The 26,043-nt window shown below is 31.6% G+C and overlaps 2 protein-coding genes and 1 long non-coding RNA gene across 7 annotated transcripts; 2 read left to right on the forward strand and 1 right to left on the reverse strand.

Annotated features, from left to right (window-relative positions):
* Positions 1-418: 418 nt before the first annotated feature.
* On the forward strand, positions 419-5,161 carry LOC104895470 (uncharacterized). Of its 2 annotated transcripts, none has more exons than XM_010681985.4 (2): positions 419-851; positions 4,502-5,161. In XM_010681985.4, the coding sequence occupies exons 1-2, from the start codon at positions 684-686 to the stop codon at positions 4,817-4,819; spliced, it is 486 nt and encodes a 161-aa protein (XP_010680287.1). In that variant the 5' UTR covers positions 419-683; the 3' UTR covers positions 4,820-5,161. The 2 variants fall into 2 exon arrangements, with proteins under 2 accessions (XP_010680287.1, XP_010680288.1); XM_010681986.4 differs by having other exon boundaries at positions 428-791.
* A 2,635-nt stretch (positions 5,162-7,796) lies between these two features.
* On the reverse strand, positions 7,797-25,646 carry LOC104895471 (WAT1-related protein At5g64700). Of its 4 annotated transcripts, none has more exons than XM_048646026.2 (6): positions 25,293-25,587; positions 24,668-24,730; positions 24,218-24,334; positions 13,285-13,543; positions 10,925-11,083; positions 7,797-7,996 (listed from the first exon to the last, which is right to left on the reverse strand). In XM_048646026.2, exons 1-6 carry the CDS (start codon positions 25,463-25,465, stop codon positions 7,937-7,939), a joined length of 831 nt encoding a protein of 276 aa, XP_048501983.1. In that variant the 5' UTR covers positions 25,466-25,587; the 3' UTR covers positions 7,797-7,936. The 4 variants fall into 4 exon arrangements, with proteins under 4 accessions (XP_048501983.1, XP_057251418.1, XP_048501982.2 ...); XM_057395435.1 differs by lacking the exon at positions 7,797-7,996 and adding an exon at positions 9,862-10,273 and having other exon boundaries at positions 25,293-25,619; XM_048646027.2 differs by lacking the exon at positions 7,797-7,996 and adding an exon at positions 10,292-10,833 and having other exon boundaries at positions 25,293-25,588.
* LOC125498227 (uncharacterized) lies at positions 8,218-9,755 on the forward strand. Its single transcript, XR_007275055.2, has 2 exons — positions 8,218-9,256; positions 9,418-9,755. It is a non-coding gene; the product is annotated as an uncharacterized LOC125498227 (long non-coding RNA).
* Positions 25,647-26,043: the final 397 nt, after the last annotated feature.

Genomic DNA, 26,043 nt, shown 5'->3' on the forward strand with positions numbered 1-26,043 from the left:
GAAGACCATTCTAGTAAACAAGAATCACAAAAAAAAAATTCTACAGCCTGTGTCCTTAGCTAATACACCCTGTCCAATATAACATTCCAAAAACAAATCAAAATTCAAATAATCATACAATATATTTTTCAAGGGAGAGAAGGTAATTTAGTGGAGTACACCCCCGAATTTCAGGGCATTGTCCAGGGTTTGAATCCTCATCCCAACACTCTGGGCTGTTTAGTCTTGTACCTAATCTATGAACTGGTATAACCTGCACGTTAATAGCCTAGCAGGGATTGGTGTTCGGACAAATTATCTTTTCTAAAAAAAAATACAATATATTTTTTTTCAAAAAAAAAGTGCAAAAAAGTACACTAGCTGGCTAGTTATGTCTAACTTGTCTATATATTAATAACCTTATTATACCCCTCAGAATGATTGTCGGACCATCAAATATAACTTCAAAAATATTAACTTAACATATATGATTATATTCAACATCTCTCTTATTTTTTCTTCTATATAACACCTTTCTTTTCTGTTTTTTTTCATTGCATTCTTCTCTTATTTATTTTATTTTCCCATAAAACCCTCTTCCTCTTTTCCTACCAAAAGTTTTTTCATCAAAGCTTTTGCAAAGGAAGAGAAAGGGACAAAAGTGTAAATTCACTTTGTTAGTTGTTATACGTAAGAAAATAGTAATGGGAAACTGCGGTCTTAAGCCTTTGACAACCGAAGCAGAAGAAGTCCCAGCACCGGAGCAAAAGACTACGGTGGAGGAAAGAGAAATTGAAGTTGATCAAAACAAGGTAATTGATGCTGTTCATCATCAATCCAAGGCTCCATTATCTCTCGCTGAAATGTTGGAGGTCAATTATTGTTTTAATTATTAATTACTTCATGTTTTGCTAAGTGTTTTTTGGTTAATTTTGACTTTACTTTGTTAATAGTTTTGATATATGCGATTCTAAGGTTTAATAATAAGCGCTAGATCACATATACTTCCTCTGTTCAAAATAGTTGCATCATTTAGTATTTGGTCACTATTCATGAACCAACTTTGACGAGCTTTTTCTTACCATTATATAAGAAAAAATATAGTCAAGTGGATCATGTTAAATTCGGCTGAATACAAGGATTTCAAATATCAACTTTTTATAATTTTACTTAGTTATACACAATTAGAGATATTAACGTTTAAGAAAGCATTTTGGTAAATGTGAAAAAGTAAATGATGCAACTATTTTGAAACGAAGGAAGTATAGGATAAAATTACGTGTCGATCGATGATATTAAATGTTGTATAGTTTTTCTTATATTAATTCCTTTTTATAAGCTAGTCATAAAGGAAAAGCCTTTGAAAATTTTCCTTTTCTTTTCTTAGGTTTTTGCAAAATGGTAAAAGTACTAAAAACTAAAATTGTATTAAAAATTATTTTTATTTGTTTCAAAATGCAACGTTTGACTATTTTAGTCTAGAAAAAGCATCTTTAATCATTGACATATAAACATTCTTTAAGTGTAATTATAAATCGAAATGAATGCAAGATCGAAAATATATTTTATATATATATGCAAAAAATACAGTAAAAATCATAAAACTTATTGTTCTTAAAAAGTCAACTCTTGCATGAAATAAAACATAGAAAATATATGTTTTATCATTATAAAAGCACGAATGTATTATATATTTGCGTTCATTAGTATGAAACTGAGAGAGTATATTAGGAAAAGTTCGAAATTATACCACGATTAATGGTGTGTGTGACATCTATTTACTAAGGTTGTTCATGTTGTTTTTCATCATTATAATTAGGCATATTAGGAAGCATGCTTGATCATTAACCATTATAAGTTTGAAAATATAATTTTTCGAACATTTCAAAAATGATACTGTTAAGTCCTACGTGTGTATAAATTGTACGGTATGACGATATTGATTGTTGCCTTTTGTCGATAATTTGCTTTCCTAAATTATAGGATCTTTGAAATAATATATGGCCAAATATATCCTCCTAGCTGGCTAGCTAGTACAATCTAGCAATAATTGGAATTATGTCATATGTATGTGTAACCATTTCCTCGTAAATAATTTTTTTTATTTTTTATATACATATGAGTCATGAAGACAGTACAAAGTACAAAAAAAAGGAAGGGAAAATTCAAACCTAATCTTTCATTCACAACACCTCAATCTTAACCGTTAGATCAAGACATTCTTAACAGTGATACAATCAAATTTAAATAGTGGTAGGGTTAATCTTGTGCTCCACTACGGGCTATGCTCATTAACAAAAAGAAAATGCAACCAAAAAATATATCTTTGAGCTCTTTAGGATTTTTTTATCAAGCATACTTTTTGTGATAAAAGTACAAAAATATGATATTTATTATTTTACTTACTATTGCTGAAAAAACAAGGCTTATTTCAAAAATCTAATTGAAAATTTCGTAATCATAAAATAATTACTTGATAAACACAATTGACAAATGTTATAGTCTTGTTCATTTTCATATCAATTTATGACTTTATATACATGTTTGAGTACACAATTTGGAGACGCAATTTTGGACATTCACTAGCTTGACGTGTTACTTTGGATAAATCACTCTATCATAGTATGACGATAAGATAGTATCTAAGATCATCAACATCACCTCGTAATCAAACTACTCTTATAGCAGATTGCTTTGGGGGTTTATTTTCTTAATCTATATTTTCCTATTTCCAACTTATTTTTAGTTGTATGAACTTGTATCGACTTATATATCCTCCCTAATAACAAGGAATGATTAGTTGGTGGTTATGTTTCAATGTTTGTATCTTATAAATATATGTCGTGGAACTAAATCCAGCTACATATATGATTTAGGGTCCCATGTTCGGGCATGTTTTCTTTAGTATAAAACAGTTGAACTGAACTGAACCGAAATGAATAGTGATATGTGAGAGTAAAAGTATTGTCAAGAGCTGAACTGAATTGAATTGAACTGAATTCAACTCAACTGAGAATAAGCTAGGAAGAACATCCCCTAACATATCGTCTACTTCTACTGAGTCTTATCTGTGTCTGGGCTGAATCCACCCATGCAAGTTTTTGGTCGAGAACTTCTCCTTGCCAAAACAAAATTTATACTATCAATGTATAACCTCCTCTATTTATTTTTGTTATACATATCTAATTTGTTTTATTAACTTCCATTTTCTTTTTTAAGGACTTATATATCAAACCATATTGGAACTTTTTAACATCTTCAAGGCTTATATGAACTTATGTTAATGAAGCAAGCGGAAAGAGAGTCTCTGTTTTATATGTTTTCTTAATAAATCCATTCAAGACTTTTTATTGATTACACAAAATATAATTTCTGGTAAAGATTTTCATTTAATAAAGGGTTTTACAAACATTATTAAAAAAGACGGTCTAATTTTAATATAAAAGTAGATCTAGTCACTAAATGGATTAAACTAGTCACCGAAAGAAATTAACCTAGTCAATATTAAATTAATTTTCTTTTTAATATTGGGTTTATTATTGACTAATTTTAATTTAAAAGTAGGCGGTTTCTTCCAAGACAAACTCACGGTTATATTATCCACCAAACAAAATCTTTTAATTATCATATCTTTGATATTTGCTATGTAGTTTGAGTTTGTCTTGTAAGAGACCGCCTACTTTTAAATTAAAATTAGGCAATGCTAAGCCCAATATTGAAGCCCAATAGTTACTAGGTTAATTTATTTCGGTCACTAGTTTAATCCATTTAGTTACTAGGTCTACTTTTATATTAAAATTAGACCGTCTCTTTTAATAATTTTTGATGTAGTTTTATGTTAAAAAGACGGCCACTTAGATTAAATATAAATACCAACTCATACATTAGTGACAAATAAGTTGAGAGCACATCATATTGTATATATATTTCATGCTTAATATATAATTGCCGTAAATAGCTCTTAACTGTTTTCTTGTCTATATAATTGGCAATAATCTTTGGGAATCTTTTATATCCTTGAGAATATAACTTGAATGTTCAATTTGTGACGAGGAATCTTCTCCTTAAGTTCCCATTATACTCTGTTATTTTATACCTAGTATGTTTATAAATAATTGTGGTCCTTTTCTTTTACAGCTGTTTTTGGGACCCAATTATTCAGTTTATGTGTCTTGCTTCTTTTTCTTATGTGGTCATACTTAGCTCATTTTGGTTGTGGATTGATTTTTGAGTGAAAAATCACCAAAATTTTGTCTAAGTTGTCTCCTGCCTATTCGCTCTCAAGTCTCACCCTTCCATCTCCCATCTTTTTAAAGGTCTGTTCTCTTCGGCATAAAACAGTTGAACTGAACTGAACTGAACTCATAAAAATGCATGCATGCATGACATGACCTAACCTTAATAGGACATGCACGCATGACATGAACTAACCTTGATCATAATTCATAACAATAATGTACATATTAGATTATGTAAAACTCCGTAATCTTGAAGTATTCCATTGATCAATCTTTGTTTACAGGATGAAGGAAAGAAGCCAGAAGCCGAAGGAGCCGAGAAGCCAGCCGAGGTGGCGAAGCCCATAGAGCCGGTAAAGATTGAAGAAGTAGCCAAGGAAGTAGCTGTTGAGACAAAGAAAGAAGAAGCTCCAAAGCCAGTTGTTGAGCCGCCTAAGCCGGAGGCCTCGGCGCCGAAGCCAGCCGAGACAAAGCCGGCTGTTATTGCCCCAGCCGTAGAGATCACTAAGCCGGCTATTACGCCAGCCGTAGAGATCACTAAGCCGGCTGTTACACCAGCCGCTGTTCCAGTCACAGCTGAGAAGAAACCTGTGGCTAAGTGAAAATAATAACACACCTAATTAATGGTGATTATAAGGATTGTTATTACAAAAAAAAAAAAAAAAAATGAGATAAACTACAAAGAAAAAAAAGGGTAAAAAATAAGTTTATGATTGGATAGGAATATTTTGTTAATCAAGAATTAGTTTTATTTGGAATTTATTAAATATTTTGATTTGTCCATTGCTTTTTTATCTCATGTTGTGTTTTTGGATGGAGATCGAACTATTTCATGTATTTGTTATTTTTTTGTCTTCGATTTGTCCTTTGTAAACACTTTGGGTATGTTGGATTGTTCAGACTTCAAATCGGTCTTATTGTCATATTCTCTATCTTTATTTTAACTTGCAACAGTCGTCTTACTTCTATTGCTCTTAAAAGTACTTGATGACGTAAATTTTTAGTGTACAAATTATGAGATAATAATGTATGAATATAGACACTAATTAAAGTATGTATATGTTGAGAATAACGTAGTTATTATAGTTAACATCATATATGATATTTTATACTATAGCATCTGGAAAATGATTTATGGGTATAACTCGAGAAAAGTACAGAAAATTGATATCAGATCATGATAAAGTATTCTCTAAATCAAAAAAAAAAAAATATTGCCTAAAAAAGTTTCCTAGAGGCATAATTTGAGAAGTCATATATTTTTTGTGTCAAGTATATTAACCATTAAAATGATGCAACTTTATTTACAAAACTCAAAAGTAAAAAATGTGCAATAACACGATCATTCAAAAAAAAAAAAAAAAAAAAAAAAAAAAAAAACTTGTGAGTTGTGAGGCATATATTCACAAAGTTGGACCAAGGCCCGATCTTGCTAAGCATTGGAGTATTTCATACGTACGTTAATCCAAAATATTCTGGAAGGGTACATAAGTTGGGCCGGGCTAGCTATCTGGTTGGGCGCACTATATAAAAATGAAGATCTTTTGGGCCTTGGTTAAATTCTGAAATTTGGGCTCTTGGCTCATACAATTTACTGAAGAACATAATTTGTTTAAAGAAAAAAAAAACTTTAGTGAACATTGAACAATATAGAAGTATTAAATTTCATGAACTGGGATGGAAGAATTATTGAAAAAAGTCAGAAATAATTTAATTAATTTAATTAAAAGAGTCAACTTTAAAGATATACTTCCTCCTAATTAGAACATTTGCATTTTCACACCTGTCGAGGTCCAAATTTCACTATTAACAATAACTCTAGTTGTGTATTTGTAAAATTATGCAAATGAGATATTAAAAAACTACAAATTGAGACGAATCAAATAAGATATCATATGATTATGTTTACTCTTACGTATATATAGATCTTTATACACGGTCAAAGTATGAACTGCGAATAGTAGAAAAGCAAAAACATTGCAATAAAAAAAGAATGGAGGAAGTATTAGTGTCGCTGGCTTGCTGTTATCATCACGAGAGTTGTACAATTTATTCACTTTTTCGATCATCAAAATTTTTTGCCCAAAATTAGAAGACTGTATATTGTATACCAATCAATCCTTGATCTAATGGTAAGGTTTGTGTCTCACAACCTTAAGGTTGTGGGACTCAAACTCCACTTGAGGCACTTTGTGGGCGGGATTCCCTTACCTTCCTCCCCCACTTCCAAAGCTAGGCCGGTCAGTTTAACATATGTGCGTTGGGACGACCCATTTTTCTGTTTCAGGTTGAAACTTGAAAATCTCTGCTATCAAATCCGGAATTTTTCGGTTAGGTTCAGAACGGGTTAACAGGTTGGATCAACTTTTGCCAGAACTACTTGCTAGATACTATTCCAATTTTGTTAGCCACGTTTTTTATATAGACTTAAAATATTCGACGTTCTGTTTTGGTTATAAATAAAAGTTGTACATAGCTTGGTTGTTAATTGGATATCGATACACAATATATATTAGGGGTTAAGAATTTAAAATTGCTTACAAAGTTATATTTAGTTACTAAATTATAGATTTTTTATTTGAAAATTTGATAAAATAATTTACATGAACAATATACCCTCTCACGAGGCACCTAAATACTACTTTATACCCTAAATTCCCAACCCCCTTAATGAGAATCCAACCCTTCTACTTGCTCATTCTCTTGCTAAATACTTGGTAGATAAGGTGAAAGAATTAGCAAACAATATCATTACGTATATCTTATGCTAAGTAATATTTCCACGAAATTAATATCTTATGGTGGAAGATGATGCATGAGCATCCAGTATCAAAAGTTGATAGCAGATAACAGTATCCAAAGTATTTGTCTCCTCATCGCCATTAATCATCTCTGGTGCTCCTTTCAATTACCTATCATGGATGACAAGGACAACTTTTTAGACATAAGTAAATTGCATGGATAACAAAAAGGGATAATTAAAAAGGAATAATGAATTAATATCAATATTGACATATATAAAACAACCATTTATGTACCCACTTACTAATGGTGGGTAACTGTTTCAATTGATGGAATGTTTGGTGGAACCATTATGTACTAGAGTACTAGAGTAGTAGGTCATATCTCTAATTGACGACAGTGCTTATAGTCGGTAATATTTTTTTTTTGATTCGATAATTAACCGGTCAAGTAGGTCAACCCTCATGAGTTAGGGGGTAAAAAAGGGATCTTAATGCATAAGGAAATTTCTAGAGACTGGAAAGTGGGGATTTATACCCACAAGCAAATATCCACACAAACACCCCAAATTTGGGGTTAATGAGAGTCGAACTCCCGAACATGAGGTTAGGAGGTGGGAGCTCCAACCATTGGGCTACCACGTGATTCTCGATAGTCGGTAATAAATGATGGTAATAGGAATGAGTTTAACAAAAAATTCTTCCTATCGTGAAACTTAGTCCGTGTTTATTGTGAGATATAAAATATTCCTTTGTGCATTTAAAACGAAACGGAATTGTGAGATATAAAATATTCCTTTGTGCATTTAAAACGAAACGGAAGAAGTATTTTCTTTCATACCTTGTGAGCTTTGTACCAAAATCTTCACTTGGAGTACTTAAACAACGGAGGGTGAATTCTTGGTTCCTTCAATAATTTTGAGACCTTCTTTATCTGCTTCAACTGGTGGACAGCTTGATGGAATGCTCATTTGCTCTTTACTCTTTGCCCACAAAAAACAGTATAGCCCTCCAACTAACAAAATGCCACCTAAAACACTGAATTTAAATTTACACAAAAAAAAGTTTACTTAGCATCTAATTAATGATCAATTAATCAGCTGATCAACATAATCATTTTCATAAATTTCAGATTAGTTCTGACAAGAAAATCCATCCGTTGAATCGGACACATTCTTGATATATTAACTATGTTGCTCGAACTCTTCATTTTACCTCAAGTATCAGTGTTGGATACTCAACACTCGAATATGGGTGGAACACTTGTACACTTCATTTTAGGCTAAAAAAAACTATAAATAAAGAGTCTAAAGCCACTAGATTTGGAAAGATAATGGATAAATTTACCTGCCCAAAGTGGTGATCTCTCCAAGCACAAGTACGGAACAAAACATGGTGAGGACAAGTCCTAAAGGAGTCCATAGAGCTAAGAAAACTGGTCCCTTCTTTTCAATTACATATGCTTGTAAATAGTATCACTAGTAGAAAAAGGTCAATTTGCGTCGCCCCATTTGCGTCGCACAAACACGGAAACGATGCAAATATACTATTTGCGTCGCATGCAACAATGAATCGACGCATAAGACGAACTATGTGCGTCGTATCTAAATAATGTGCGATGCAAATCATCTATGTGCGTCGCATGAAGCCCATGGTGCGACGCACATAACAAAGTAATCTGCGTCGCATGAAGCCCATGGTGCGACGCAGATTACCAACCCAACACAAAGCCCCGTGTTTCAAATATATCCTCAAACCCTAAAAAAAGTTGCAGCGAACATTACAACCCAGCGCCTCTTTTTCAAAATCCTCTCTTTCTCTCTCACCTTCACACCCCCTCTCTCTCTCTCTCACCCTCACCCTCACCCTCACCCTCACCCTCCCCTCCCTCTCTTCAGCGAAAACACCCATAAACATTTTCTTGCTACCCATTTCTCTTTTTTCTACAAGAAAAACACCCACGAAAACACAAAAACCCCAAAAAAAATGGCAAACCCAGGTTGTGTTATGGAGTAATTTTGGTTCTTCTCACTTTCTTTGGTCAGCGAAGAAGACGAATAGAACCAGCGAAAACTCAGTTCTTTTTAATTTTGTAGATCTAATTTCGACTCACATAACAAAGTAGTCTAATACTTCTCTCTACTCGAAAAAACTTGAACAACGAAAATTGAAGAATCAGCGAAAACTCAGTTCATGCATCTGAAAACCACCATGGATGATAACTTCTCTCTCCTCGAAAACTCTTTCATTTTGTAGATCTAATTTCTGACGAAGAAGACGAATAGAACCAACCACCAGGTTCGTTTTTTTTTTCTCCGAAATTATTAATTTTGTAGTCTATTTCGTTTTTAATTTTTTAGATCTTTATTTTAATTATCAGATCTGAAAATTCATTCTTTTATCTACGCCATTTTCTCTCTCCTCCATTTTTGATGTTTTTCATTGTTGTGAGCTCTCAGTGCGGACTGTTGTCGATGGATTACACGAGAGAGAAAAAATATGCGGTATCTGGGTAGTTTTCTCGCCGGCGGAATTTTTTTGTTTCAAGTTTTGTTGCCGGCGTCCTCGAAGACGGTAGCGAACTCAAAATGAAGATGAAGCGTTTTGTTTTTTGTAATTTCTGTAACTATGTCATTGAACTTTTGTTCCTTTTGTTGATTTGCTTATTTTTATTTTCTGTGTTAGATCTAGAATATGTGCGAACTTTCCGGCGGTTACTGGTTTTTTATGGTTGTTTGATGGTGAACTTTTCTTTTTGAAACACAGAATTTGTGCGTATTTTGTATAATTTGTACAAGTTCTCATTTGCGTAATATAATTCTACTTTGTTTGATTTCTTTTTTATAAGTTTAGATTGTTTATCAGTTTATAATTTGGTTTCATAGTTTCAATTAACAGAGCGATTGTAGAAAATGATTATGGTGGAATTTTTTTACCTGTTTCAACTTTTGGAATAGTGGACTCTTTTTTTTTTGTTTGTTATAAAGAAATTTGCGTCGCACCCTTCACCATGTGCGACGCAAATCACTCATTCAAGATCAATGTGCGTCGCACATAGTGATTCATGCGACGCAAATCAGGCTGCTGGGGATGGAATTTGGGGCTGGTAAGATTCACTTGCGTCGTACCGTATACGGGTGCGACGCAAATAGCTGAACCATCTGCGTCGTTTCCGCATACGACGCAGATTGTTTCTGAATCATTTGCGTCGAGGGCTTTGGCGTCGCACCAGAGTCCGACGCAAATAGGCGCCTCACATCCGACGCAAATTGCCTTTTCTGTACTAGTGTATGCCAATCCAGTCACTACTATTCCCTGATGAGACACACACAAAACAAAACAAATAAAGCATGTGTTGGGGTCTAAATTAAATATAGGCTCATGTCCATTGCGACTTAAGCTTCATGATCATTGCAAAGCAATTAGGCCCAAGCGGAGGAAAGCGGAAAAATATATATACTTCATTTGGCACCAAAATAGACGTAACTTTATCTAAAATAACTTAAGAAACGTAACGATTGGATAATTGTAATGGGCTTTTAAAGCCTTAACTTGAACCTTTTATATTTGAATGCATGCCTTACTAACAACAACAAAAAAAAAAAAAAAAAAACTAAAGAAACACATATAATATATTTGACAATTTTCTCCATTCTCTTGCATTATATTGCTAAACCATCTGATTTAAGCATCGGATCGGAGAAGGCTCGTTCTCCGGCAAAACTCCCGATTAGTCTTCTTGTTATACAGATGACGACCATTTAAAGGTTCGACCCAAAATTCGTCATACTCACATCTAATAATCAAAGCCCTACTTGCTAATTCTACTCAAATTACTGGTCTACGTATTCGATTTATATCCTTCATTTTATTACCTAAATTAAGTTGAAAAGAAAGAAGTAGTCATTAGGAAAAAATAGGCAAAACATAGTAGAGAAAACTACGTAGAAAAGATAAGAAACATACACAATAAGCAACAGCTACTAGACGGATATTCCAACCAAGCATCCACTGAGAAGGACGTCGTTCCACAAGAATAGCTAGTGCAAATGATTGTATTGAACTGAAGAAGCAACTTAGTGCTGTGAACAGAAGTTTTGACGGGTACCCTTTCATTATCCGGGCCTATTTGCAAAAAAAAACACCAAAAGAAGCATCAAAATCATGGACTTGCTAATTGAGTAACCTAGTTAGTGACTTTACAATTCACAAGATATTTTTGTCGTCCTACTACGAGGAGTTTTTCATCGCTTTCGGCGAGTGGACTAATTTTTTGCGGGATTTTTTTCATATCCAAGGCTCGAACTTGAGGCTTTGGTTAAGGAGCGAGATGCCCTTAACCACTCACACTAACCCTAGTTGGTAATTCACAAGATATTAGGATAACTCATGAGTCACCATTTTAGTGGTGTATTGTTGAAGTGGTGTGTTATCTATAATATATGTAACTACTTTGGGCTTTAAGGGTACAACTAAGAGTCAAGGGTACTTCAACATATTTTACTTGTGTGCATTTTGTTGGATGCAAAGTCTTGAAAAAGTTTTACGCACGTTTATTTGTTGTAAATTGTAATAGAATGAAAAAAATAACCAGTTTCACGTCTTAATATGGGGGCATTCATTTTTACATGATGTTGAGTTCCATTTTTGTTGTATATATGTGAGTTGTCTCGCATTAGACAAAGAAGAGATAAAGTACCACGTTATAAGTTATACTTCCTCCGTTTTTTTTTAAGTGACACATTTCTTGTTTTCACGTTTGCCAATGCATTATTTTAACCATTAATATCTTCAATTATTAATAAGTAAAAATTATAAAAAGTTGATATTAAAAAAATTCACATTCAGACGAATCTAACAAGATCCCACATGACTATGTTTTTCCTAAAATGTAAATCACAAAAGCTAATTAAAGTTTGAACTATAGTACTCTCTTCCTTCTTCAATTGCCAAAGCCCATTATTTTTTTCCATTTTATGAGAAGTTTTTTTTATCAAAACATTTTATGAGAAGTAAAGCTTCCTAAAAATGTTGTTTCCTTTTATTTGTCGGCCAAATAATTCAACATTCTTTCACCTCCTAAAACTTTTAATTTATATTTTTTCACCACCACCCTTGAATTTTACAAAAATGGGTAAGGTGTCCTCACAGTTTTGAAAACACAAGTGCCTCTCATGTTTGAAAATTCATCAAAATACACTTGGTGACAAAATACCATCAACTTTCTTAGTCATTAAGGTCAAATCAACCTATAATCTGAAAAATTCTCTAATTAACCTAATTAATGTTAATTAATTTTAATTAACTCTAGTTAATCAAGTCCCCACCAACCACCACTTTCTCCCTCCTCCCCCACCCCCGCCCACCGGAAACCACTTCCTCGCCACCCCCACCCCGCCCACCGAAATTACCCCATCCTCTCTCCCCCACCCTAGTTAATTAGGTTAGTTTTTTTTGGATGCTTTAGCGTATCTAAAGGCTTGTGATACACGTTACAATTTGGATTGAAAAAAGTATGTATGTTCTTTTTTCTCTTTCTCATCTCTATTATAATATTGACAGTTATATCCTCATTTGTAAATTAGACCATCTACACTAATTTATTAAAAGACGTTTCTAAATAAGAAATGGTGTCATGTGGCGCTCTATCTAATGGTATTGTACTTCATGAAATGGACATACGATAAAAAAAATTGCATAGCATAGACTTCGATCCCGCAACTTCAAGTTTGTACATTAAAGTATTAACCACTAGACCAAGAGATATTTAATATTATCATTTCAAAGTATAATATTAATAAATGAAAATTATCCTTATCCGGGACATATCCCGGGCCTAATAACTAGTTTACATGTGAAACATGATTTTTTCTCAAATGATATTGACTTAACTTAATTTATTGACATTTTTTTAATAATTTATTAGAATTTATCTTAGCTTATTATTATCTCTAAAAATAGATCAAAATTAGCCAAACTAAACATTACTATATAATATGACAGTAGTAACTCAATCATAATTCTAACAGAATCACGAGAACTTGTCCAACACTTGAGATCGACAAAACCTCTAGATGTTAGCATTAAGTGGACCCTGGATAGGATTGACCACATCACTAAACAACTCACGTCATGTCAAGTGATTAAGGTATTGCGTTCACAGGTGGGTCAGACTCATCAGCTAGCTCGTTGGTGGCAACAATATTACAGGGTTGCTACTTGATTAGACATTTAAGGCGTTATTTCCCTTTAATCATTTATGTTTTCTATCTTTATATTGTACGTTGCTTTGATGTCAAAAAAAAAAAAAATCGAAAATGACTTACCTGCATAACAAGCCAGAGAGCCCAAAAAGTGTTACCACTAAGCAAGATAAAAACACCCTTAATCCAGGTGTGGCTAGAATGTACTCGATTATGAGGCTGTTGGCTGACTGATGGGTGACCAAAGAGCAAGTGAGAGTGGCTAAACAATTTGATTGAAGGCCCCTTGTAAAGTGCAAGAGTTGTGGCACCTCCCAAGCATATCACTACGCCTACTAGCTTTGCTATTCCAGAGGCAGTCTTTAATTTCCATATCTCTAACCTGTAGCAACATTTACAAATTAATATAATTTTTCGACATGTATATAGGTACGTGTTGAAAATTCTATAGTTTTTTTTTTTTTTTTTGATAATTTTCTATAGTGGTTATAAATAAAGATGATCGTGAAAATAGATTTTCACAAGAATTAGGATAATGCAAAGTTGTTTTTGTTAGTCAAGTCTATTAATATAATTGATATAATTATTCGACATGTATATAGGTGCTGAAAATTTTATGGTGGTCATAAATAAAGATGATTGTGAAAATAGATTTTCACGAGAATTAAGATAATGCAAAGTTGTTTTTTGTTAGTCAAGTTTACAGATTAATTAGAAGGACTTGGCCACGTGACAGATTATGACGCAGTCGGAAATCAATGGAGAAAAGCAAGCGCAATTCTCGAATCAAAACACACAGATTTACAAGCGATAAATCTGTAAAACTCCGGAATCCACCATAAAAGAGTATAAACTCTGTGATATTATTAAAAGTCAAAACCTGCCTCCAAACATTGACCTAATAATGTTTAAATACAATAAACAAAACCCTAAAATGAAATTAAGGAAATAATTAAAAAGCTGATTTCGGGCCTTAAACGGACCCGGATGGCCTAAAAAGCCTATACTCGTTGGGCCGTTCCGCTTCCGAAAAGGTATCACAATAGTCAATCGGACTCCGTCGGCCCATTTTTCGCAAAACTGTTTAGGCTTTGTGTTGCAAATCCTTTTCAAACTTTTCCGCCAATCTGCCTACGTCAAATTAATTGGCCACATGTACAATTACACGAGTGGCCTATATATTTAGGGTGTCTTGACCTAGTGGTTAAGATTGAGGTATTGTGAGCGATAGGTCACAGGTTCAAATTTCTCCTTCCCTTCTTTGTACTTTGTACTGCCTTCGTCCTTTCGTAACTCATATGGATAAAAAAAAGACACGAGGGCCCTATATAAGTGACATTTTTGTACATCAAGAAAGCTGATACTATTTTTTTTTAAAAAAGAATAGGGGAAATTATCTTTTATGTACGTAAGGTTAAGAAAGCTCATACTACTAGATACTAATTAACCAACCCCATATAACAATTTTATGGCTTTTGTAATAGCTCTATCCTTTGATTTATTGTCTTGTAACTATCCCACCTGAATCTCTCCTATTATTGTTATTGGATTCCTTTAATATTTAGTGTGGAGTTACAGTAAGATCATGACTTTTGATAATTGATGAGCATCACTGGACCCTTTCATTATTGCTCAATGGGTGAGTTAGAAATCCGATTATGGTAAATACTTCACCAACTTATTTTCACTTGCATTAATTTGACTTTCGATTATGCCATTCACCGATCAATATGGACAAGTAAAATGCATCATTTTAACTATTTACTAGTATTTTGGCTTGGGCGATGCCCCGAGTCAGTTACAATTATCAAATATATTATTATATATAAATTTATAATTAAGTGTATTAGTTTTTCATAATATTATGTCTAGTACAAAATTGGAAAATGGAAGTTATGGCATGATAAATTGTTTTAAAAAAACTTCTAAGGACTTGATAAAAATAATAATTTCAGTTGAATTACGGTAAAGAGAATGTCATTACTTAATAAAAGTGTTAGAGATTAAAAAGCTTGTCTATGTCTTTATAATTACATATAATTATATGACATTATTATACTTTACTATGAAACATTAAGTATTCAAATTGTAGTGTATTAGTGATTAAACTCTTACATTACATTTGAAAGGTCATCTTATTATACTACCTCCGTATTTTTTTAGTTGCAACATTTGGTTTATGGCACTATTCATCAACCAACTTTAATTTGATGAACTATCTCGCATTATTATATAAGAAAAAACCTAGTCAAGTGGGGTCTTGTTAGATTCGTCTCAATGCGACAAAATTTTTACTTACACCCAATAAGAGATATTAATGTTCAAAGAATCGTCTCGACAAATGTGAAAAAGCAAATGATGCAACTAAAAAAAACAGAGGTAGTATTTATTAACTCTCACATTAAGAATAGGATGCAAGTTCCGTAACAAAATTTATCAAAATTTGGTAATTATAATCATGCATTTCTACATTTGGCTAGCTAGAAGTTGAAATTCCTACAAAATTTTACTTCTTTTGTTTTGTCATGTTTATTTATCAACCAAACACCTCATCCATTTTCCATTTCTAGGAATTTCTAATTTATATATATTTTTTTCATGCCAACCAAATAACCATTTTTTGTTTTTAAGATTTTACAATTGACTTAATTAAGACAATAATGAGTGAAAACTGCGAAGGAGATAAGGTGATTTATTTAACATGATTAGAGACAATTCTTTGTAGTGCCCTAATTAAACTTTTAGCTGTCGTTTTGCAGAATTTAAGGGCTTGCTCGTTATCATTTTGTGTTTTTAATTTTGAGTTTTTTTGGAAATAAAAAAAAATAAAAAAATAAAAACCAGAAAAATTAGTTTAAGTTTTCAAAATTGACTTAAAAATATAACATGACTAATTTTAAGTTTATTGTACTCCTTATATCATATGAATTTTACATTCATTAAACGAATTGAAATACTAAAAACTGACATTAATGTCGAATGGGCACTAAGATATTCCATTATTCTCCCTATTAATCAATCTATAAATTCTTTTCTATACGACCTTCAATTAATAAAAATTTTACAATGTACTCCAACAGAAAGCTAGGATTCGATTGATTAGAATTCTCTGTACTCTGAAAAATAAAGGCTATGAATCTTTAATATTTCACCGGTTTTAAAATTGATCTTACATTTTAACTACTCATAAACTCTACTTTAATTACAATTTTCGACATATCTATAAGAATATATATAGATATACATAAGATGTTGCAGTTGTCGTGATGTTGATAATGGTATAAATCAAAATAAACCATCTATTTGATTGAAACAAAGGGAATATTACTCTAGTTGTTTTTTAAGGGGAAAAAAAAACATGGCGGGTACCTAGTTGTTGATATACATCAAGAAGATCTAAAGGAGATTTTGATGTCTAGCTTTACAGAAAGTGGTACTAGGTATTACGGCAGCTTGTGTCCGACTTTTGGTAGAGAGACCTATAATAGTCCCTCTGTTTATATTTAACCAGTCTTCTATATACGGAATTTTTTCCTTGAATAATGCAAAAGTGGGTTTTAATTCCCAAAATATGCCCAAAAAAATTTAAATTCCCTGCGTACCGTCCACGTAGGACGGCACGCGAGAAAATTATTTTTTTTTTGTTTTAACCCACGGAAACCGCTACTCAAAGTAGCGGTTTAATTTTAAAATAAACCGCTACTCTGAGTAGCGGTTTATAAATATAAACCGCTACTCTGAGTAGCGGTATATAAATATAAACCGCTACTCTGAGTAGCGGTTTACCTGCGGAAAATATGGTAAGCAGATATCAGTTTGCATAGTAAACCGCTACTCGGAGTAGCGGTTTACAAAAAAAAAAAAAAAAAAATTTTTTTTTTTTATTTTTTTTATTTTTTTATAAACCGCTACTCCGAGTAGCGGTTTTACCTAAGTTGAAAAAAAATAATTCTGGGCACTTGCAAACCGCTACTCGGAGTAGCGGTTTTACTAAAAAAAATAAATCTCGCGTGCCGTCCTACGTGGACGGTACGCAGGGAATTTTAATTTTTTTGGACACATTTTGGGAATTAAAACCCACTTTTGCATTATCCAAGGAAAAAATTCCTATATACGTGATACGTACGTCGATTGTTTGGATGTATTCTTAATAAATTTTATCAAAATATAATTATAGAAGTGTGATTTATAATTATTATTATACAAACTACTGTAATTTATAAAGTTTTTAGAAATTGAGATAAACATTTAGATGTTAAGTTTTGTAGTCAAATTAAATTTTTAATTTTTTTATTATTGAGTAACCATTTTTCGCATTATGTCAAGTTACTTTGTTAATGCTTATTTAGTTTATTATTGGAATTTTTGACCCATCTTTAAATTAGGAAATAATATAATTATACAAAATCTGAAGATCCAATTAATATAAATTTAGCTAAGGATAAAAAAGCCATTTTATTGGGGGACACCATAGCTCCCCCTTGGCTTATATAGTAGAGATTTACTTGCAACACATTTTTTTTTAAAAGCAAACTATTAACTTTAACTGATCATTTTGATTTTTCTTATAAGTAAATAATATAGTTATATGCGATTTTGTTAGATTTTTCTAAATATGTAGATAATATCAAATTTTTGTAAATTTTACTTAAATAAAATAAGAGATATTAACAGTTAAAAACATTTTGAAAAAATACGAAAGCAAATTTAGCAAGTAAAATAAAGATGAAGGAATGCACACGTTAAGTTAAATAAGGGTAATATATTTGCTCATAACAACCATTACTAAAAGTATATATGCTAAATCATAAATTAAAGTAGCAATTTTTTATAGTGTAAGAAATGATTTTACTAGTATCTGAACGCGGACGCAAGCTATGTATTGTAGTTTTTGAAGGATCATGGTTACTCAATAAAGAAATATAACAAGTATATAAAAATATCCTTTTTAAAAAACATAATAGGTTAAAAAGGAGGAGATAAAAGACAATAACAAACACAATCATTGCTTGCAAAGTGGGATCGACTCCATATCTATCGTGATAATAGGTTTAATGGTTTTTGTTTCTAGCTTGTACGATTCCTCGTTGTAAAAAAAATGTAACAATGATATATAGTTACTCCCTCCGTTTCATATTAATCTATACACTTTGACATTTTACACTATTCACAAATTACACTTTGACTCTCGTTTGTGATTTATACGTGAATAAAAACATAGTCATATGGGATCTTGTTAGATTCGTCTTAGTATGTATTTTATTAATATGTACTTTTTATAATTTTTACATATACAAAACTAAAGATATATATCTTCAAAGTTTTACATTGGCATGCGTAAAAAGTGTAAGTGTGTAGATTAAAATGAAACGGAGGGAGTATCATTTACCTATGACTCCTTGTAAATGGAATACACATTATATGAAAACCAACAAATATTATTGTCTGGTGTAGCTTGTAGCAAGCCTAGGATTAAAGTCACTTTCCAAAAAAAACTTAGACAATATATTTGTTGTCCCTATTATAGGGTTTTATAAGATAACAAGAAATATCCCCTTCTTTCCATTTGTGACTGATAGATGAATATATGAAATTGTGTTGGGATGCCAAGCAATGAAAAATAAAAAGATTATTTGTTCCTAATAATGCAACTTTTTGGCGATTCACAAATAATAAAGCAACTTTTTAATTATTTTATAATAAAGCAACTTTTATAATCCATTAACTTTGAGTAGGTTGAAATTGGATATAACCTCAATAATAGTTTAAACGAGACACGTGTCGCCTAATAATTGGTAAATTTAAAAACTAAAGATTAAAAAAAAAGTTTAAACTAGACATGTGTTGCCTAATAATTGGTTCCCTCCACTCGCAATCTCTGAGACGCATATTTTCTTCACAGCTTGGTGATGGTTAGTCGAGGTTGGAGGAGTTTTTCGAGGTCGGGGAGGTGGGACTATAGTCGGGGATGGAGGGATTGGGTTGTGGGTCGTGGATGGCGAGGAGAGAGAAAGAGATTCGTGGGAGGGGTGGGTTTGCGGGTGCAGGGGAAAGGGAGGGGGTTTTGGTGGTTGGGAAGGGGAGGGAGGGGTGGTAGTGGGTGGGGAAATGGAGGGAGGGGTGGCAGTGGGTGGGGGATGGGGTGGGTTTAGTTTAGGTTTTTTTTAAGTTTATTTAATACTACTAATTAGAATTTAGGTTTTAATTAAAAATTACCATTAGTTAAGATCACCGGTTAACTTGACTTACTCAAAGTTAATAGGTTATAAAGGTTGCTTTATTTTGAAATAATCAAAAAATTGCTTTGTTATTTGCAAAATGCCAAAAGGTTGAATTATTAGGAGCAAATAATCCAAAATAAACCCTAAACATCTAAAAGTTTTTTTTTTGGAAAAAGAATGAATTCAACCGACCACTATGAGGCGCCAAAGAAAACCCTTTTATATTTCATATGATGAGAGAATTTTTTTTATTCCTTACTAAATTCTCTCCACAACTAGTGATACTTTATTTTATGAGTCATGACATACTTGAGCACAGGACACTTTCTTCCAGCACAGTTTTAGTGATAATCATTGATGTTAGTTCTATTTAAGTTCTAACCACTGCTTTATGTAAGTATTCCCATCCCTCACAAATAATAGGCTTGATCAGAATTTTTTTAATTATTTTTAGTACGTATTAAATTCTATAAAATGATAAAATTCTAAGAATTTCTTCTAAAGATAAATTGTAGAAAGCAATTTAACTTATAGTGTGAGTGTGTGATTTTGGGCCTGTTCTCTTCGGCACAAAACAACTGAACTGAACTGAATTGAACTAAAATGAATAGTGATATATGAGAGTAAAAGTATTGTCTAGAGCTGAAATGAACTGAACTAAACTGAATTGAACTGAACTAAAAATAAGCTGGGGAGAACAGACCCTTTGTTGAAGTTTTAATATGCATATGCTTGTATTTATAATTAATAGTAGAGAACACAATTCTCTTCATTTAGGATATATTTTAATTTGCAAATATTATTCTTTCTTATTTTGTAAAGCTACAACATAAGGAAAGATAATATTTAATTTATAAAACTATCCTAAACCAAAGAGAATCATATTCTCACAACTGAACCTAACTTGTTATTTAGGACAAAGGTACTATTAGACTGTTAGCTAGATAACAAGTGTGTTTTGGTTGGTTTGCTTCCTACTTTATTGGAATCTTCATTAATGAACTTGATAAGTTGTTATTAAAAGAATCCAACTATCCAAACCCTAATTGATGACATTCGATATTTGATTCGTCAGTTTAGATTCTACACCATTAAGCATATTTTTCGAGAATTTAGTATATCGGATAGCAGATCTTCTATCAAGAAAATGTCACGATAATTCTGGTGCTTCGGTTGACGTGAATGTTTCAACTGATCCTTTGTTAAATAAATTTTGTTATTCTTGATTCCTTAGGAATCTCCCTTAAGAGAAAGGTGTCTTAACTTTCCTTATGTACCAAAAAAAAAAAAAAATCCAACTATCACAAATATAAATTAGAAGAGTGCATTCTCTTTGACTTTGATTGCACGTAACTTATTTAAATTTTTATGAACTTGTTAAAACTTATTGAAACTTATTTTATGAAGCGTTGGATATTATTGAAACTTACTAATACTCATCAAAATTTATCTGAACTCATTGGAATCAAAATAATTTTCTTAAGAGGAACAAGACGCGCCCTAGATTTTAAAACATATACCATCTTTATACAAAAACGACACTAGGTCAAGGGAACTTTTATCGTACACCTGGGTGTACCATGCTCATGGTACACCCAAGGCTATTTTTTTGCTCGTTGTTCATATGAAACCTACAAATGAGCATAATCACATAATAAGTAGAGCTCCAAATTAAATGAGCAAATGAACAAAAAAGATATACCATGTACACGATACACCCGAATATATGATAAATTGTCTCAATACCCCACTGCCTATCCAGAGCTAAAAGAAATGAACATGTTTTTTTAGAAGTTCAAAAATCTTACTTGTAAAAGGAAGTGATGAAAAGTAATGGATGAAGAGACATTATTTCTATAGAGAAAATAGCGGTGTAACTGTAAGTAATATATATAGTGCCTTCCCATATGGGCCTCCATCATATTCTACTTTAATTTTAAACTCCATGTCTTACAACTTCTATTGATAATTGATTTGGAGCACCTTCTGCAAATGGCAAAGTGCTATCTTACATGATACAGACAAGCAATTGAAGCAATCCAATCGTTACTTGCTTTGTGTTTCAAAGATTGCCTCATTTTCTTATCAGACACGACTAAGGCAATGTGCATGGTAAACAACTGTACAGGGCCCCAAAAATATAAAGGGCCTAATTCTATTAGTTTTACTCTTAAAGAGGAAAAAAAAACCTAACTCTAATTTTTTTTTGATAAGTAAAAACCTAACTCTAATTGACTATTCATTTCCAATTTTATAGAGTATAATGTTGGATGCAAACTTCAAAAAAATAATTTCTATTTGGGGTTTCTTCTCCTCCTATTCTCCAAAAAAGATCATTAATGACTCTCCCATCTCTTCCTATTCACCATAAAAATTTAGTTTATATAATTTAATTTAGCACAGGGCCCCTAATTTTATGAGACGATCCTTTTTTTTAAGTTTGTTTTTAAAAGGTTGTCTTATTATTTCCTTTTTAATGAATAATTATATAGTCCTTACAAATTTAACTTTAGGCTTGTTCCTACCTTACTTGCAAAATAACAAAAGTTTCTATTCACTCAATAAAATTCTTTGTAAAAAAAAAAAGAGATGTATGAGTCTAATAATAGGAAATGGAGAGAGTATAATCTTGCTAGTCCCCAGTTGATCTTTCTTTATATCCAAAAGTGGTATTAGTTACTACAAATAAGACCTTGTAATTATGTTTTTTCTTATTTGTTGAAAAAGGTTGAAAAAGTTCTTTTTACTTTTATAATTTCTAAATTCAAAGTGGATACATATTCATAGAGTGGAGGGAGAATAAGAATATATATATATATATATATATATATATATATATATATATATATATATATATATATATATATATATATATTACTTAAATTATAAAGAGTTGACTATATAATATATAATAATACTTATCTGAATATTTTACACAATAAAATATATATGTGCGCACACATATATGTGTATATATATATATCCACTTATATATAGAGAGAGTGTGTTAAAATCTAGAGAGAAATGTTCTTACTTTTTAGGTTTAGAAGTGAGAACGAATTAGATTCACATACACAACAAAAACATTAGAGCACAAAATTAAAATTATTAGAGTGGCAACATATATAAAAGCTTCTTACATATTTGTGAAGGATACATATTCAACTTTTTTAGAAACTGAGATTCCTTTTTTTGTGAAAAGAAAAAGATGTGTATTGTGTTCAAAAATATGCAAAATTGTTTTTCACATTTTAGAAACCTTTTCATTTGATTGTTATTTTATATAAGTCAATAATATAATTATATGGTCTTAATTATTAGTGTAAAAAGCAAGGTATTGCAATTATTGAAATGAAAGAAACAAAATATATTTTAAGGAAGTACAACCTAAACTTCAATTTAGAATTTTGTAATATATAATCATCATTATTAAGCCCGTATGACTACATAAAGGTTGGCAGAATTCCAACCTAAAATCAAATGGTGATAGGTGGAGTAACCAATCAATCTATATCTTAGTCGCTCTCTCTCTCTCTAATTGTTCAATATGGGATAATTATTCCTAACTCACATGTGAATTTTACCTTAATAATATCGGCGTCTTTAACCAAACACAGATTAATCCAAAATCATACTCCCTCCGTTTAGAAATAGTTGCATCGTTTGTTTACTATTCACATGTTACACTTTGATTGCCTTTGGTAGTTTATATTGTAGAAAAATTATGGTCATGTGGGATCTTGTTAGATGCGTCTCAACAGATATTTTCTTAATATTAACTTTTAATATTTTTTACTTATTGATAATCAAAAATATTAATGGGCGAAAACATATATCGACAAACGTGAAAACATGAAATGGTACGACTATTTCTAAAAGAAAAAGTATATATTACCTTCATTAGCATATTTTATAATATCGACTAGACAGTTGTGCTACAATACAAAAAAGAGCTAGTATCGCACTATAATTTGTGTCTGAAATCTCAATCCCTATGATTGAGAATTGACTAAAATTTTAACCTATCACCCTTTATAAATTATTCCTCCATCCATCATATCCATCTATCTAACTACCAACTATCTTAGCCAGGAAATGTGACAAATTTAACTTGATGTTTCCATATAGTATACATCTAGCAATTCCAGATGGAGTGGTATTGAAGAATGTGACCATTTGACTAAATTTTGTTAGTTATTTGTCCCACGAGGGTAACGACACATTTACACAACTTCATTATTTCACTATATATATGTAACTACGTAACGCTTACTAATTTATTTCTAACTTAGTTACGTAGAATAAAGTGATTTATCTATATGAAAGTCCGGTCTAATTTGCTTTGATATAGACTCTTGGTCTAAAAAAAACTTTGACCAAACTGTAAGCTCATTTATATGAAAATAACATATTAATTTAAGATTATGTTAAGTTCGTCTCCTTTTTCTTTTTCAAAATCCTAATTTTCATGAGTTGAATTAAAAGGTACTTAAAATGGAAATAAAATATTGACTCAAGCATTTATTACCTCAGTTGATGTGAAAATATGTCTTGAATTCTTAAACTGTTTCATTTAAAGAAATGTATTTAATGCTTATATGTAGCCCTTAACATTACTTTTTTTTTAAATCTAGCCTAGTTTTTCTTGCCTTAAAAAAAATGTTTGGTCTAATTATGGTCAAGATTTTTTCTTCTGTGCTGATTGAGAAGTCATCTAATCTAATTTTAATAACCATAAAAAAAATTAAGTTTCAAAGTCTTAACTAATTAACTAAATTTTGCCAAATAGAGTTGCTCATGCTATAAGTAGACAATTAAACATGATAATTAAGTACCTGAAAAGAACAGCAAGGAAAAAAGTAATGACTGGAAGACAATTGGTTGTAGCAGCACCCATTGTTGCTGAGGTATAGGTTAAGCCGATGCCATACAAATCCAAACTCAATGTTATTCTGCAACATCAAAAAAAGTGATGTATTGATGATCAATAATTCACATCAATATCAGTATATTACTAATATATATAGGTCAATACTTGTCATTAATATTTTTATCTTTCATTTTTATCAAGGTAATACAAGAAAAAGATGAGTCAATTAATACTCGTTGTTTACTAGTCACTATATTAATATACTAGACCTAGTATGTAAATAAAACGATGAATTAGGAGTTCTACTCGTACGAACTAGTATGCAGTATACTAGTACTACTATATGTTACGTGACCTTATAGAATTATGTAACTAGAAAAGAGGTTATTCTGTATGTTATTGCTTCAAAACTTACCCAAACAAAGACATCGCGAATATCTGCCAAAACGTCTTGAATGAGAGCGGTGGTATTTTATTCCTATATTACAACATATAATAGTAACATTAATTAAGACATCAAATGATTACAATATTGAAATTATTAAGTATAGTAGTATATGTCGACGTAATCTTCATATTATTGGATAATATAATAAAAGCTCACTAGTAAAAAGTTGGTATTCTTTCGTCCTTCCCTTCCTCTGAAAGGTAATGTCTTATAGTCTTGTAAAAGGTAGTGCTAAACTAATACACTTTTCATTTCGAATTAAAAACAACAAAAGAATATTTCATATTCATAAATAATACCTCTTTGTTGCATTTAATTTGAAAGGGATTTTAAAATTTAAATTACTAGAAATCCCTTAATAGTTTTTGTATAGACGAAGATATAAAGACGTCCCTAATCACAAGTGCGGTGAAGCAACTTCTGAAAACCCTAATGATAGGATTTAAATCCGTGATAAAAAGTAGGTATATATGCACATGCATATATATATATATATATATATATATATATATATATATATATATATATATATATATAGAGAGAGAGAGAGAGAGAGAGAGAGAGAGAGAGATAGAGAATGTATGTAACTTACCTCTCGAGAAAGATGGCAATAGGGGCAAGAAAGATGGTGGCAAGGGCTTGTCTATAGAAAGTGAAGATGAAATTATTCATGCCAACGTTGAAAGCAGCCTTAGAGAGCAAGAACATACCAGTATATAGGGTTTGTATGAAAAACACAACAAGAATTGGTTTACTAAGTGCCATTTTTTTTCTTTCAATAATATTGGTGAATTTCAATATATGAAGGAGAGTGTATTTTCTAGTGCTTGAATAACACTTATGTAAGCTCTATTGGTATGCTTTTATACATATATATTGTGTGTGATGAGGTTGATATGACATGAGTGGTTAATCAAAATAAAGCGAAAGAAGGAAAAAAAATCTTTGGCATGTGGACCAGAAAAAGTTTTTTGTAGTGCTGTCTCGGTTGGTTTAAGCATTGAAATATGGGGGGTTTGATTATATTGAACCATAGGCCAACAACAAGATATGATTCTTCTTTGTTTCATTTCCTTTCTCCTAAAAAGAAGGCATTTTATTGTCTACGTGTCAAGGGATCAACTCAACCAAAAGTTTAAGTTGATGGTTGAGGCCCCATGAATAGATTTATACTCTATCACGACCCCTCATGCAAAAGCCAATTGGGCTTGAAGTGTAGATGCAACACAAGTCTCCCTCATACCTAACGCTAAATATTCTACTGAAAATGAAGGGGTGGATGATATTCGAACCCATGACCTTTTTGCCACGCTAGCTGGCTCTGATACCATGTCAAAGGTCAG

The sequence above is a fragment of the Beta vulgaris genome, chromosome 6, assembly GCF_026745355.1.
Source record: "Beta vulgaris subsp. vulgaris cultivar EL10 chromosome 6, EL10.2, whole genome shotgun sequence".
Taxonomy (NCBI): Eukaryota; Viridiplantae; Streptophyta; class Magnoliopsida; order Caryophyllales; family Amaranthaceae; genus Beta; species Beta vulgaris.